This window comes from Otolemur garnettii, unplaced genomic scaffold (genome assembly GCF_000181295.1).
Source record: "Otolemur garnettii isolate 467f Iridium unplaced genomic scaffold, OtoGar3 scaffold00067, whole genome shotgun sequence".
In the NCBI taxonomy this organism is placed as follows: domain Eukaryota; kingdom Metazoa; phylum Chordata; class Mammalia; order Primates; family Galagidae; genus Otolemur; species Otolemur garnettii.
Genome location: NW_003852462.1, coordinates 7,308,031 through 7,323,873, shown reverse-complemented (window position 1 = coordinate 7,323,873; position 15,843 = coordinate 7,308,031). Strand labels below are relative to the sequence as shown.

The 15,843-nt window shown below is 45.4% G+C and overlaps 1 protein-coding gene across 2 annotated transcripts in view; it reads right to left on the bottom strand.

Moving 5' to 3' along the window:
* Positions 1-15,843, bottom strand: part of PEX14 (peroxisomal biogenesis factor 14) — a 139,898-nt gene that overhangs the window by 115,909 nt on the left and 8,146 nt on the right. For both annotated transcript variants that reach the window (XM_003793265.3, XM_023515176.1), the window contains one exon: positions 8,516-8,563. In XM_003793265.3, the coding sequence (XP_003793313.1) occupies positions 8,516-8,563 (48 nt within the window). The remainder of the gene's footprint in view (positions 1-8,515; positions 8,564-15,843) is intronic.

Sequence of the window (15,843 nt, the reverse complement as noted above, 5' to 3'; positions counted from 1 at the left end):
AAACACATTTTAAGAATGTTCCACTGAGGCTGGGCGTGGTGACTCACACCTCTGGTCCTAGCACTCTGGGAGGCTAAGGCAGTAAGATAGATCCCTTGAGATCAGGAGTTTGGGACCAACCTGAGCACCCAGTCTCTACTAAAAACAGAAAACTTAACCAGGTGCTGTGACAGGTACCTGTAGTCCCAGCTACTCAGGAGGCTGAGGCAGGAGGCTCACTTGAACCCAGGAGTTTGCTATGAGCTATGATGATGCCATGACACTCTAGCCTAGGCAATTCAGTAAGACTCTGTCTCAAAAAAAGACTACTCCATTGCCCAAATATGAGTTTTATCCATTGCATCTTCAGTAAGGGAGGGTACGTAAAGGAGCTCTAAGAGTACATATCTGAGAGAAAAGAGAAAAAACAGAACTTTTCCTTTGGAAAGAAGATCCTGGGGACAAGATAAAGGTCAACTTCCCCCCATCACAGCATGGCTCTGAAAAAGTGAGCTCCTGTGTTCTTCAGTTCCCGTGTCCTCAAAATAAGGACACAGCCCAGTCACAGTCAGAGCCTCTGATGACAGGACTATAGCAAATATAAAGTGTTACTATCAAATCCAAAAACCTGAAGTATAAACAAAGCTGAACAATTACTTCAAATTCCACTTTTTTAATTATCACAAGAGTTTTGATTCGTCTAATAATTATTTGTAAAAGGACATCTTAAAACTAGCAAACAACTTCTTCCTTTGCCTGAAAGTGGAAGCAACTTAAAGGGCACCACCTCACTTCTCGGTCTGTAATAGAAAGGGCAGAGTAGGAAGAAGCACTGATTTCGAAATCAGTAAGTGGCCTAATGATTATAAGCACCCAGAAACAGAACGAGGCGTTTCTCAGGTTCATCCATTTCGGCATTCAGTTCTTACCAGTTTCCTCTGCAGATCTGGCAGAGCAGGCAGAAATCTCGGGCACCCTCCCAGCCACAAATCAATCAATGTACGTGGCTGATGTCAAAAGAGAAACCTTTTCTTCACTAAAGGCTTTATGTTGTTGATGAGAGGCGAATGAGGAATGAGGGCAGCCAGCATTTTTTCCTATCTGAAAACTGCCCAAATCTCAGGCCCCAGACACTGGATCTGATCACATAATGGTGCTGTCAGTGTTGGTGAAGAGGTGAGAGCGCACCAGGAGCCCCGGCCTCCGCATGTTTATACTTGATTTTGTTCCCCAGTCTCCCAGCAGCAGTTGGGAGGAGCGTCCCCAGAAATACACGACTAGTAATGATTTAAACACCAAAATCTGCAGATGATTTAGTTTAAAATCTCAATTAATACACTGGACTTTGGATTATCCCTACAGTGCAACCTCCAATCATTTGCATCCTGAGCGGTGAGCAGACGTGGAAACAGCAGTTGGCTTCAGCAAACCCAACCCTGCACAGAAATCAACCACTACAGATTCTAAAAATCATTACGTTTAATACTTCAAAATTATGTTTGCCGTATTTATTTATTTATTTCCTGGAAAAATGACACTTTCCTGAAATCCCTAAATGACTGGTTTCATTACCCATGTGCTTATAAAACACTTTCATGAATACAATATCAAAATCAATTTTATTTCCCCATAAAATGCTTTGAATTTTATAAATACATATGTATTATGTTATACATATGCATACACACACATATATATGCACGCATGAGTATACATAAAGAAACTTATTGAGGCTGGGCAAGGTGGCTCACGCCTATAATCCTAGCACTTTGGGAGACCAAGGCAGGAAGATCACTTGAGGTCAGGAGTTTGAGACCAGCTCGGACAACATGGCAAGACCCCCATCTCTACAAAAAATTAAAATCTTAGCTGGGCAATCACTTGAACCCAGGAGTTTGAGGTTGCAGTAAGCTATGTTGACCACCACATGATAGCCTGGGCAACCAAGTGAGACTTTGTCTCAAAAAAATAAAAAATAAAAAGACATAAAAGAAATGTATTGAGCATGTGCATGTTATCCTTCAGATAACACTGGTGGGGGGGAAATGAGAACCACCTATCCACAGTGAGCCTGCCAACAAGTGCACCAAAATATTCCAACCAAAGAAGTCTCCAAAAGGCCAGATGTGGGGGCTCACGGCTACAATCCAACCATTGTGAGAGGCCAAGGCAGGAGGACTGCTTGACGCCAGGAGTTTGAGACCAGCCTGACCAACACAGTGAGACCCCATCTCTGTGAAAAAATAGAAAATGAGCCAGGCATGGTGGCACACACCTAACAGTCCCAACTACTTGGGAGGCTGAGGCAGGAGGACTGCTTGAGCCCAGGAGCTGAAGGTTGCAGTGAGTTGTAATGACACCATTGCACTGTTGCCAGGGCAACAGAGTGAGACCCTGTCACAAAAGATACAAATACGGGTGAGACTGTGCCAGGAATACATGCTAGAGGTTTTTAGGAGGCCATAGCTATTCCTAATGCTCTCAGTTTGGGCTCCCTGTATTCATCAAGATATTAATGGCCTTTTGATAACCAGTCTCTGGCAAATTGGCTTAAAAACCAAAAAGAAAATCTTAGATGTCCCAGGTGCAAGGTGAATGAGGTTCCCCAGAAAGAGGCCAAGTACGTGATGTAGAGCCACACACACACACCACAATGTTCCATCCTAGCCTCGGGGAAAACCCTGAAGGTACAGGACACGTCTGCACTTAGCAAAACTACTGAGACACAGCCTGTACCTGCAACTGCAGAGCATCTTTAAGAATTCAGCACATTGACTCGGCACCCACAGCACAGTGGTTATGGCACCAGCCACATACACTGAAGGTGGTGGGTCCAAACCCAGCCTGGGCCAGTTAACCAACAATGACAACTGCAACAAAAAATAGCCGGGTGTTGTGGCAGGCATGTGTAGTCCCAGCTACTTGGGAGCTGAAGCAAGAGAATTGCTTAAGCCCAAGAGTTTGAGGTTGCTGTGAGCTGTGACGCCACAGCACTCTACCCAGGGGGGACACAGTGAGACTCTGTCTCAAAAAAAAAAGAATTCAGCACACTAAAATATATCAACCACAGAAAAAGTAAAAACTACCATCCTAATTTACAAAAATACACTGTATTTCAGTTTGATATTATTTTGGTGGAGGGATGCAGGGAAGAAAATAGAAAACAAAAAGAACTCACACATACAAGTTGGAGGAAGAGAGAGAATTGCTTGAGCCCAAGAGTTTGAGGTTGCATCAGAAAGCAAACAGCTGAAGTTCCATTTTAGCCACAGCACTGGTAAAGTGGATTACCAATAGCACTGCTGAATATTGAGAAACTGAGGTGAAACAAGCAAGCAGATGTGTAAACGAAACCTTATTTATTGCTTACTTCAAATAACCAAAAACCATATGACTAAAAGGAAATCTCAAAAGGTCATTAACCCCAGTCTCGGAATCCAAACAAGACTGGAACTGAGGTACTCCATTCAGACAACTGCCCACTCAGTCAGTTTTTTTGTTTTGTTTTTGTTTTTGAGACAGAGTCTTACTTTGTTGCCCTGGGTAGAGTGCAGTGGTGACATTACAGCTCATGGCAACCTCACACTCCTAGGCTCAAATCATCCTCCTGCCTCGACCTCCCAAGTAGCTGGGACTACAGGTCAGCACCACTACACCCAGATAATTTTTCTATTTTTAGTAGAGATGGAGTCTTATTCTTGTTCAGACTGGTCCTGAACTCCTGAGCTCAAGTCATCCTCCCGCCTCAGCCTCCCAGGGTGCTGGCATTATGGGCGTGAGCCACTGAGCCTGGTCTTCTGTGAGCCCAGTCTTACAGACTGACAGACCAAGCAGTGACTTGAGCTACTCCTGCCAGGGTAGCACAGGGATCCAGATTCAGAAATGTCAAACTTGCAGAGAAGCACACAATGATGGCTAGAAACCCCAAGTCTGTGGAAAATTCACAGGTTTTCACCAGGACTGGGAGAGGCTGGAGGTCAGTAGTCTGGAGGCCTGTCACAACTCCTTGCACTAGGAGGCGAAGCTCAGTGAAGAGAGTATGGAAAAAAAGTAACCATCGTTTTAACTTTAGCAGAGTTTTGTCATTAACAGAATTTCAACTTGGAGTTTACAGAACTTCTTAAGAGTGAGCTGTTCACTGATCTCCAGCCTGGATGATGTTATAATATCACAGGGCAACTAACCTTCTAATATAGTGAGGAGCGAAGGGTTGGTTTTATGGGGTGGGGAGGTAGGATTGAAAGGGCAAGAGGAGGAACGTGCAGGGACACTGGTTGGCTAGATGCAACGCGGGGGACAGCTATAAACACAAATGTGTCTCTTAGACACTGTGAGATTATACTTCTCACTACAAACTCAAAAGGCTTTTTTTTTTGGAGACAGAGTCTTACTATGTCACCCATGGTAGAGTGCCATGGTGTCACAGTTCACAGCAACTTCAAACTCTTGGGCTTAAGCGATTGCCTCAGCTTCCCAAGTAGCTGGGACCCGCCACAACTCCTGGCTATTTTTTGTTGAAACTGTCATTGTTGTTTAGCTGACCCAGACTGGGTTTGAACCCACCACCCTCGGTGTATGTGGCTGGCGCTGGAACCACCGTGCTAGAGGTGCTGAGCCTCAGAAGACTATTTATGGTCCAGAGAAGATAGAAATGAAAACCAGGGCTCGGTGCCTGTGGCTCAAGTGGCTAAGGCGACAGCCACATACACCTAAGGTGGCAGGTTCGAATCCAACCCGGGCCTGCCAAACAATGATGGCTGCAACCAAAAAAAATAGCCAGGCGTTGTGGCGGGTACCTGTAGTCCCAGCTACTTGGGAGGTAGAGGCAGGAGACTCGCTTGAGCCCAGGAGTTGGAGGTTGCTGTGAGCTGTGATGCCACGGCACTCTACCCAGGGGGACAGCTTGAGGCTCTGTCTCAAAAAAATAAATAAACAAAATAAAAATTAAAAGAAAAAAAAAAAGAAATGAAAACCAGGCCTTCCTTGCCTAGCAAATAGAGCACAATAATCACACGGCACCAAATACGTTGACATAGCAATGTCACCTACGTTGCACTGATTACCCAACGAAGCAAGCTACTTCTGTTATAATTTACTTTTTTTTTGGAGACAGAGTCTCACTGTCACCCTGGGTAGAATACCATGGCATCATAGCTCACAGCAACCTCAAACTCCTGGGCTCAAGTGAGCCTCCTACCTCAGCCTCCCTCCCTGGAGCAGCTGAGACTCCAGGCACCAGCCACAATGCCCAGCTACTTTTTCTACTTTTAGTAGAGATGGGGTCTCGCTCTTGCTCAGGCTGGTCTTGAACCCCTGAGCTCCCAGAGTGCTGGGATTACGGGCATGAGCCACTGCACCTGGCCACATAATTCACTTTTCAATAAGGGAAAAAATTACTTCAAAGTGACCATCTGGTTCCGGGACAAAGAATAAGATTCTTTGCCTCCAGCATTCCATGCCTGGCCCTTTAACTGCAGAAACCAAGCAGCTTCCATTAAGCAATTTTTTAGAAAATGGGCACTCAGTGAAAAACAAAAACAAAGAACAACTTAGAGTGTTTCCCAATGCTGGAACATCTTATTCTTTGAGACCTGGCTTCAAATTCCACAAAAGCCATCCCTAAGTGCCCTCTCCCACCCGCCTTCTGCAGAACTCTTCCTTCTCTGACCTGGAGACTCTCTCACACTCCTAACCAGGCAATTCTACACCAAATTATATGCAATGTTGTGCTGTTTGCTGAAATTATATACAGTTATGTGCTGTTTACTAATTGTTTCATTGTGTACAAATGCTTTTTCTTTCCCAAGTAAAATATGGGCATTACTTGGGGCACAAGGTTTAGTTTTATTCTCCAGTTTGTCTGTTCCCTAATCCTCAAGCCTGAGCTGGGAAGAGCTAACACACAGCTTGCAAAATCCCCCTCCCTGTAGACCAGGAAGCACTGGGCAGCACCGGGCAGCACCAAGCAGTGGGGCTGACTGTGGATAGGGGCTGCCACCCTTTGCTTCTCCAGCATCTGTGACTCTCATGGAGCCTGCTGCCAGTTCAGTGGGCCCCCCTTCCGCCTATTCAGTACTCTAGACACGTCACAGGAGCCCTCAGTGGGATGTTCTGCCTGACACCTTCCCACTACCACTCCCAAGGGGAAGAAGTAGTTCACACAAGACCATACAACGCGGCTGGTGCCCTCATTTAATCAGACTGCTGCAAATGGTTGGCCAAAAGCAATAAGGGCATGACTGAGAGACTGTGGGAGTTTAATATAAAAAAATTAATAAAAAAGGGGGGGAAGGAGAAAGGGTCTACCTTTTAATAGGGCCCTAATTACCCAACTCATAGGATCAGCCCAAATGAGATGGGAGTTTATTTCGGGGTTTTTTTTTAATCATTGTTTTTTTATATATATATAAATTGCTGCTATGTGTTTTCTTTCCTCTGAGCAATTATGCAGCAAGTATGTAAAGAGGAGAAAAAAATATTAATTAAATATAAGGTAATTGTAGAGTTGGCCTGGAGAGAATGAGTCTGAACTCTGGACGATCACAGGCTACTAGGGTTTGAAGACTGCTTGGGGCCTCCCAGAAAAGAAAGAAATAAAAATACAACCAACCAACAAGCAGATGCATAGTACAGCAGGAAAAGAGCAGTGGACAGGAACATTAGCTGAGGGTCTGCAGGGCTCCAAATACCCAGAAATCAGTGAGCTTGCCAATTGCTTAGGACTCCCAACAGATTTTTCCATTCACACCCCAAAAGATGGACTGGCCACTCTTCTGGTTACCAGTCAAATCAGTAGCTCAAAATTCAAAAAGAGACAGAGGGCATAAAGGACTGAAGAGAACTACCATGTTCAATGTGGACATTAGTCTAAATCTAACCACAACTTGGGCCTTCAGGCCCAGAAGCAGACCCCATGAGAGGCACACAAGCTGTCCTCAGGAGACTGGCAAGGTGGAGCTGCCTCTAGCTTTCACACCACCACGACCTCAAAGAAGATTTCAGGCAATACCAAGAGTCCAATGAGGTCTCTATGGGAGTGCTGGGAAGTGAGCCCAAAATTGGTGACATAACAGCAGATGACATGAATGACAATACTACCTCCCAGAATCTACAGCTCAGCCAGATCAAGCTCACCCTCTACCTTGGAAAGCCTTAGCACATGCTAGAATTCAGACTTGTTCATACCAGCTGAGGACCTCACGTCATATCCTCCCACTACTGCCAGGAGAGTGAAGAAAAACAGGTGAGATGGCAGGCCCTATTGAAACAAAACCTAGGCAGTATACCTGAAAGCTTTCTTTTTTTTTTTTGAGACAATCTCACTATGTCGCCCAGAGTAGAGTGCTGTAGCATCACAGCTCACAGCAACTTCAAACTCTTGGGCTCAAGAGATTCTCTTGCCTCAGCCTCCCAAGTAGCTGGGACTACAGGCGCCTGCCACAATGCCCAGCTATTTTAGAGACAATGTCTTACTCCACCTCAGGTTGGTCCCAAACTTGTGAGCTCAGGCAATCCACCCATCTCAGCCTCCCAGAGTGCTAGGATTACAGGCATGAGCCGCCGTGCCAAACCTACTCTCGAGCTTTCTATCACTATTCAAAGGAAGAAGAAGCCTGAAAAGTTAAACCCAAAGATGGCTCTCCCATAAAACATACCTGGTTTGTACAGAACCAGTCTCACTACCCAGACAACATGATTTACAGCAGGTTCTGAAATGAAAATGGGGCAGGCAGGCAGGCAGAGACTCTGGCCACCAAAGCAAAACCACTTAGTAAAGAAAACCATCTTTAGGGCAGTGCCTGTAGCTCACTGAGTAGGGCACCAGCCCCATACACCGAGGGTGGTAGGTTCAAACCTGGCCCTGGCCAAACGGCAACAAAAAATAGCCAGGCATTGTGGCAGGCGCCTGTAGTCCCAGCTATTTGGGAGGCTGAGGCAAGAGAATCGCCTAAGCCCAAGAGCTGGAGGTTGCTGTGAGCTGTGATGCCACAGCACTCTAATGAGGGTGACAAAAATAAGTGTCTGTCTCAAAATAAATAAATAAATAAATAAATAATCACCTTTAATACCTGGCAGGCCTCTTCCCTATCAAGAGTCTAAGAAGATAATGTTGGTAATGACTATCATGAACCTAATTACTGACCAGGCAAAACCAGAATTCCCTCCCTTACCTGTTCTTTAAAGGCTACCTAAGGTGCCTGCAGAGAGTGGCTATTTCAGAAGCAATCCTTGGGCCCTGCAACCTCACGCCCACTTGGCCTCCTAAAGTTTCAAGCATCTCACTAATTACTATTGATCAGCCACAAAGTGGTGCATGACCATCTGGGTGGATGCTTTTAGTTCCAGAAAACACCAGCCTTTACTAAAGACAGATCTCACTAGTCCTTGCATCTAGAAAAGAAGTCAGAGGTCACTGACAGAGGCAGTCTCCACATAACACCTACTTTTAAAGGGACACTACCGATGCAGAACTGCAGATCCTATGCTCCTTGAAACTCACATAGCATTTTAATTATTAGAAAATGACATCACATACCAGCGGTTCTCGAGGCAGCACATTTTCACTTCCTGGGGTAGAGCTTGGCTGCAAAGAAAAAATAGAAACAAAATTAAGATCACAGTGCCACCCAATGGACACCAAAAAAACCCCAAAGATGGTCTATTCTCAAGCAACACATGCAGACACCTCTTTCTCCTATTTCCCACCAGTTTTTGTGACGTTAGAGTGTTCTGCAGTGGACAACCTGTAAGAAGTAGTCCAAAGAGAATGAATTCTCCAGGGAACATAAGAGATTGTTTCTGGATTCACTATCCCTACACCTCAAGAACAAGATTTGGAGAGCCAGGTGCTGGCACTCTGGGAGGCCAAAGCAGATGGATAGCCTGAGCTCACAGGTTTAAGACCAGCCTGTGCTAGAGTGAGGCCCCATCTCTAAAAACAGCCAAGCATTGTGGTGGGCACCTGTAATCCCAGCTACTTGAGAGACTGAGGCAAGAGAATCGCTTGAGTCCAAGAGTCTGAGGTTGCTGTGAGCTAGACATTGCTATGAGCTATGATTCCACCGCACTCTACCAAGGACAACAAAGTGAGACTGTCTCAAGAAAAAAAAAGAATAAGACTTGGTTTTGCTTGGGAAGGGCCCAAGATCAGCAACTGAGCAGCAAGGGCTGGGGACTATCATAAAACCCACAGGAACAATCCAGAGAGAAGAGAGAGCAACACTTTTTGCCACCTCCCCAACCTAGTGGCTTGGGAAGAAAAGTAGAGCAAAAGTAGAGAGCCAGACGCAGCCGCAAGGGGGCCCCGGCTGCACGCAGGATTCTCTGGACGCCTACAGTATGCAGAGTGGAGCCAAAATTCCAGTAAACTATGCTGGTTCCTACTTAACCCCCACAACAGAAAAGAAAGCCCCAGGCTTCAATCCTTTTCGGAAATAAGGTGGTGACTGGACAAACAGACCAACCTACAGGCGAGCAGGCAGCACTCCACCAGCCTCCTCAGTCTCTCATTCTGGGACCGCTCGTCACCCTCACAAGTGCCTTCAACTGCCACTGACGGGGCCAAAACTTAGAGAAAAGAAAAGGAGAGACAGAAATAGAGACAGACGCTGCAGAAATTTACAAATCTCCAAAAGACTAAAACAAGCAGACTGAGTGAACTATGATTAGTTTACTGTTACTGATGTTCAAGCCAATTGCCAATTATCTACAGATAATATCCAGACGAGTACAGCTCATCAGTGCATCCCAGGAGCCGCCTCCAGCCCTCATTCTCCTCACAGCCAGATCAGATGGCAAGTGCCAGGCCTCTTAGGAAAAAGAACAGAGGGTGGGAGAGGAAAGAGTCCAGTCCCCAGAGGATTCTCAGAGATTTTACAGGCCAGCTGCCACCACATGGCAGGCACAGAGCACAGTGACAAGAACACTGTAGATGACTATCCCTCCATCCAAAGTCCTGTCTCAAGAGTCTCTCCTTCCAGAACAAGGTCAGCCAGCAGGAAACTAACTAGAAAGTGAAGGCTTCCTTCCCTCCCTCCCCTAAGCCTCCAGGCATCATTAAGTTCCCACCTTTTATATTGCTAGTCCCTATCCCACTGAGCTCTGCATCCAACTGCCTTCTTGTTTCCTCGTGGACTGAACTTGTCCCACAGCAGACACAGTGCTCTCCCTCTGCCATGTATGTTCTCTTCCAGTAAATGGCACAAGCTTCACCAAACTATGCACACCAGAATCCAAAAGGCCAGCCTAGGGCTCTCAGCCGGTAACCCTAGCACTCTGGGAGGTGGAGGTGGGTGGACTGCTTGAGTTCAGGAGTTTGAGACTAGCCTGAGCAAGAGACAGATGAGGATATTGTGGTGGCGTCTTTAGTCCCAGCTACTCAGGAGGCTGAGGCAAGAGGATCACTGAGCCCAAGAGTTTAAGGTTGCTGGGAGCTACGATGCCATGGCACTCAAACAAGGGTGACAAAATGAGACTCTGTCTCAAAAAAAAAGGGAAACAAAAAAGGCCAGCCTCGACAGCTCCTTCTCCCCATTCCACAGAGCTAGCCCATTATCAAGTCCTGCCAATACCCTTTCCTAAATGTCCATGAAATCAGTGTATCCACTCTCTCTCTCTCTACTGCCATCACTTTGGACCAAGCTACCAAAATCTCTTCCTGGGACCACTGCAGTGGCCTTCTCATCGGTACACCTCCATGCACACTGCTCTCTTCCGATTCATTTTCCACAATGCAACAGACTATCACTTCCAAATGATACCTGATCATCTCATCCCTTATCTACTCAGTAAAACAACTTTGAATTCTCATTGCCTTAGAAGACAGAAAACACTTCCCAGGCGGCGCCTGTGGCTCAAAGGAGTAGGGCACCGGCCCCATATGCCAGAGGTGGCGGGTTCAAACCCAGCCCCGGCCAAAAACTGCAAAAAAAAAAAAAAAAAACCACTTCTCCACATGGCCTACAAGGCCTTGCAGCTACTGGCTCCATTTCAGGTCTGCCCTCACCAGACACACTGGCCTTTGCTCCCTCTGTCAATGAGCCTTTGCACATCCTGTTCCTTCCTTTCTCTCTTTTGACACTTGATCTCCTCCTTCAGACCCAGCTAAGGAACTTTCCTGGGGAAGTTCTCCTTTTCTCACATCCAAGACTAGGCCAATCTCCCTATTATACACTCACATGACATCATACAGCTCTCCTTCAAGGACTGGGCAGAACTGCAATTTTACAGGTGTGTGGTTATCTGACCGATGTCTGTCTCTCATCAAACTATAAACACATGGGCAGAAACTGTGTTTGCTCACAGCTGTATCCGGGGGCCTAGGACAGTGCTAGGCACACAGTAGACCTTCAATCGATGTTTGCTGAAAAAATGAATGAATGAATGAGCAACAAAGAAGAGAACAATGTACAAGACCAGCTTTGGCAATACAGAGAGACCCAGTTTCTTAAAAAAAAAAAAAAAAATTAACCAGGCATGATGGCACACGCTTGTAGTCCAAGCTACTCAGGAGGCTGAAGCTGCAGTAAGCTATGATCACCAGGGTGACAAAGTAAAACTCAACTGAATGGATTATATATTAAGGCTCATTATCTTCACTCCATTTGGTACTTTTGGTAGACTCACTGCTAACTGCTAACATTTACTTAGCTCCTTCTTCATTTAATTCTGACAATAAATGTATGAAATTATTGCTGATGAGGAAACTGAGGCAAGGGAGGTGAAATAATTTGTCTGTGACAACTCAGCTAGTAATTGGTACTACAGGGATTTGAACACTTCTACTTAATCAAAATAATGTGTGTTCAGACCACATTTTATCAAGCAACAACCTTAACACTACCTACCCCATGAATAATAACGTACATCATTTGACTAGACACAACAGATAAACGCAAACCACTTAAGGACTTCAGAAGCCTGTTCTAACTTAACCCAAAACTTTCTTCCTGGGATACAGTCAATCACTGTGAATCATCATCATCAAAGAACTTCCTTGAAACTAGTTCATCTCTTGAATAGCTTGTATTTACCAGAAGGAAAAACTTAAACAGTACATACAGTGCCAAGTAAATCTTTTTCATCATATACCCTTTAGTACCTTTTCAAATTGTGAGCCACTTAAATATATTCTATAAAAAGTAAACAAGGTTTCGATATTAAAAGTTAAAAAGAGGCCTGGTGTGGTGGCTCACATCTATAATCCTAACACTTTGGGAGGCCAAGGTGGGTGGATTCCTTGAGCTCAAGAGTTCAAGACCAGCCTGAGCAAGAGAGCAAGACCCTGTTTCTACTAAAAATAGAAAAACTAGCCAGGCATAATATTATAGCCTGTAGTCCCAGCTACTCATGAGGCTATGGCAAGAGGACTGCTCAAGCCCAAGAGTTTGAAGTTACTGTGAGCTACGACATCACAGCACTCTACACAGGGCAACAGAGTGAGACCCTGTCTCAAAAGTAAAAAAGAAAGCCTCCTTTCTTCTCATTCCAACCCATTCCTGAATATTCTGCCAGAATACTGAAAGCATATAAGAAGCACATGTGTTTGCACAGTCCACCAAGGAATGTGAAGCAGCAACACTCCCCAAACCCTTCAAGGCCTCCCAGAGCCTTCTGGGGTCTCAGCTCAGCAAAGCCAGCCCTCCTAACTCAGAAAGCAATTTCCCAACACACAGGGCCATGTTGGGCAAACAGACCTTATCAGTGACCTTCCAGAGGACTTTCACCAACCCAGGAACTGCCCAATACGGATCATATTTAGATGATTCTCCAGCTAATGATAAAATCTCTCCAGTCTAAAAAGGATCGTCACCCATTTCCTGTCTCTGTTCTTTAGAAAACTGCTTCTTACTACTCTCCATGTTTGCTTTCTTGATAACACCATCAGAAATTCCTTACTGGGTAACTAAAATTGTCCTTGGTATAGTTGAGAGATTGGTTCCAGGCCCCTGTATACTCAGTCTGCACATACTAAACTCAAGCCCTGCAACTGGCCCTGCAGAACCCATGTTTGGTTTTTGTTTGTTGTTTTGATTTCCTGAGACAGAGTCTCAGTTGCCCTGGGGAGAGTGCAGTGGTGTTATCACAGGTCACAGAAACCGCAAACTCTTGGGCTCAAGTGATCCTCTTGCCTCAGCCTCCCAAATAGCTGGAACTACAAGTGCCCACCACAACACTCAGCTATTTTTAGAGACAAGGACTTGCTCTTGCTCAGACTGGTCTCAAACTCCTGAACTCAGGCAATCCACCCGTCTCGGCCTCCCAGAGTGCTGGGGATTTTTGTTGTTGTTTTTAGAGACAGAGTCTCACTTTGTCACTTTCCGTAGAGTGCCATCACATCACAACTCACAGCAACCTCCAGTTCTTGGGCTTAGGCAATTCTCTTGCCTCAACCTCCTGAGTAGCTGGGACTACAGGTGCCCGCCACAATACCTGGCTATTTTTTGTTGCAGTTTGGCCAGGGTCACCAGTTTGAACCTGCCACCTGATATATGGGACCGGCGCCCTACTCACTGAGCCATAGGCACTGCCCAAGTGCTGGGTTTTTATAAGCATGAGCCACTGCAGCCAGTCTGGAACATGTATTTGGAAAAGTCAGCCTTCCATATACTCACATCTGCAAAGGCTGTATTTTCCATTTGCATTCGGTGGAAAAAAATCCACATGAGTGGACCCTTGTAGTTCAAATCTATGCGATTCAAGGGTCAACCACGGGTTGCTATCTATCTCTCCCACAGATTTTAAACTTCTTGCAGACAGGTGCTTATTGAAGTCTGTGTTTTTAAAACCTAGCATATCATTGGTACTCAATAAATGGAGAACTAGATTTATATATATATATGTTATATATCTTATGTCTGTAATATATGCATATTTTATATTTTTTACATGTGTATTATACATATATACATATATATATGTTTTTTATATATATATTTTAAAGACAGGATTTCATTATGTTGCCCCAGGATAACCCTGAACTCCTGGGCTCAAGCTATCCTTCTGCCTCAGCGTCCAGAGTAGCTGAAACTACAGGCACGTGCCACTGTGCTTGGCTATTTTAAAACTTAAAAGTAAGGGCCAGGTACAGAAGCTATGGCCAGGCTATGGCTCACACTTGTAATCCTAGCACTCCAGGAGGCTGAGGTGGGTGGACTGCCTGAGATCAGGAGTTCAAGACTAGCCTGAGCAAGAGCAAAACCCCAGTCTCTAAAAATAGCTGGGAATTGTGGTGGGCACTTATAGTTCCAGATACTTGGGAGCTGAGGCAAGAGAATCAACTTTAGCCCAGAAATTTGAGGTTGCTTTGAGCTATGACACCATAGCACTCTACCTTGGGTGACAAAGTAAGACTCTGTCTCAAAAATAAATAAATAAAACAAACTTAAAACTAAGGAACCACTGTCTGCATAAGCCCATATGAAGCAGAGGACCATGGCAGTGTGTTGCTCTGGAACATTTCACCTACGACTAACTCAAACATGGAATACGCTAATGTAGCCTGATGGTTCTGGACCACAGGGCAGTTATCACCCCCGTGGGGATTTGGAAACACTTGGAGGTGTTTCTGGCCATCACAATGACTAGGGGGCCCACTGGCATTCAGAAGGCAGGGGCCAAAGAGGTTAAATATCCTGCAATGTACCCAGTAAAGAACTGCTCCATCCCAAACACCAATGTGACAACCTGGAGAACCTTGACCTCCTTGCTTCCTTGTGCTGAGGGAGACAGACTCCCACCTGAACATGCAATGCTACATGCTGCTTGAAAGAAAGGCCAAGGGCTGGGCAGCCAACCGGTTGTCAGAGACCAATAACCAAGCTCACATAAGTTCATTAGTCTCAGCCCAGCTCTTGCGAAAGCTCAACACTTTCTCAAACACCTGCCTCCGCATCAACTGGTCAAGTCTATTTACTGGCTTGAGATAAATTCTACATACTAAATTCCAACCTGGCCCTGGGACTCTTCACAGGACAGTCTATGATTTAAAAAATAAAAATAAGATTCCATGTACAGTGACTCACACCTATAACCCCAGCACTCTGGAAGGCCAAGGCAGGTAGATTGCCTGAGCTCACAGGTTTGAGACTAGCCTGAGTCAGAGCGAGACTCCATCTATTACTGAGCCAGAGCAAGAGCATCTCTAAAAATAGCTGGGCTTTGTGATGGGCACCTGTAGTCCCACATACTCAGGAGGCCGAGGCAAGAGAATCAATTAAGCCCAAGAGTTTGAAGTTGCTGTGAGCTGTGACACCACGGCACTCTACCAAGGGCAACAAATTAAGACTATTATAACATAACATAAAATAGAATGAGAGGATATAAAAATCTTATCAAGTCACTCCTCTGTTCAAAATCAACTGGACTTCCACTTCTGGCCATGATGGAATAACAGGAACCAGACTGCTCTCCGACTGTAAACTAGAAAACCAAGCAAAATAAATAAAACCACTGTGTGTAGACACTGGACAGCAGTCTGCACAGGACTATGATCTCAGACAGAACACAAATAAATGACGTGAGCCCTAAAACTGCTCTTGCTTTCTCCCAAGAGGCACTTTTCCGACCAAGGAGAGTGAGAGGGATCCCTAGCAGCGCATAGCAGTGACAGCTGAAAAGACAAGATAAGAGTTCAAGGAAGCTAAGACAGCTAAAAGTTGTAGGACAGAGTTCCAGAGAGGAAAAAGTAATCCAGAAAAGCTCCAGAAATCTGCCTGGGGCTTCCCTCGAGTGAATCTTCCCTGAATATTAAAATTTCTGCATGCAGGCTCGGGGCCTGTGGTTCAAGTGGCTAAGGCGCCAGCCACATACACCTGAGTTGGCGGGTTCAAATCTAGCCGGGGCCTGCCAAACAACGATGGCTGC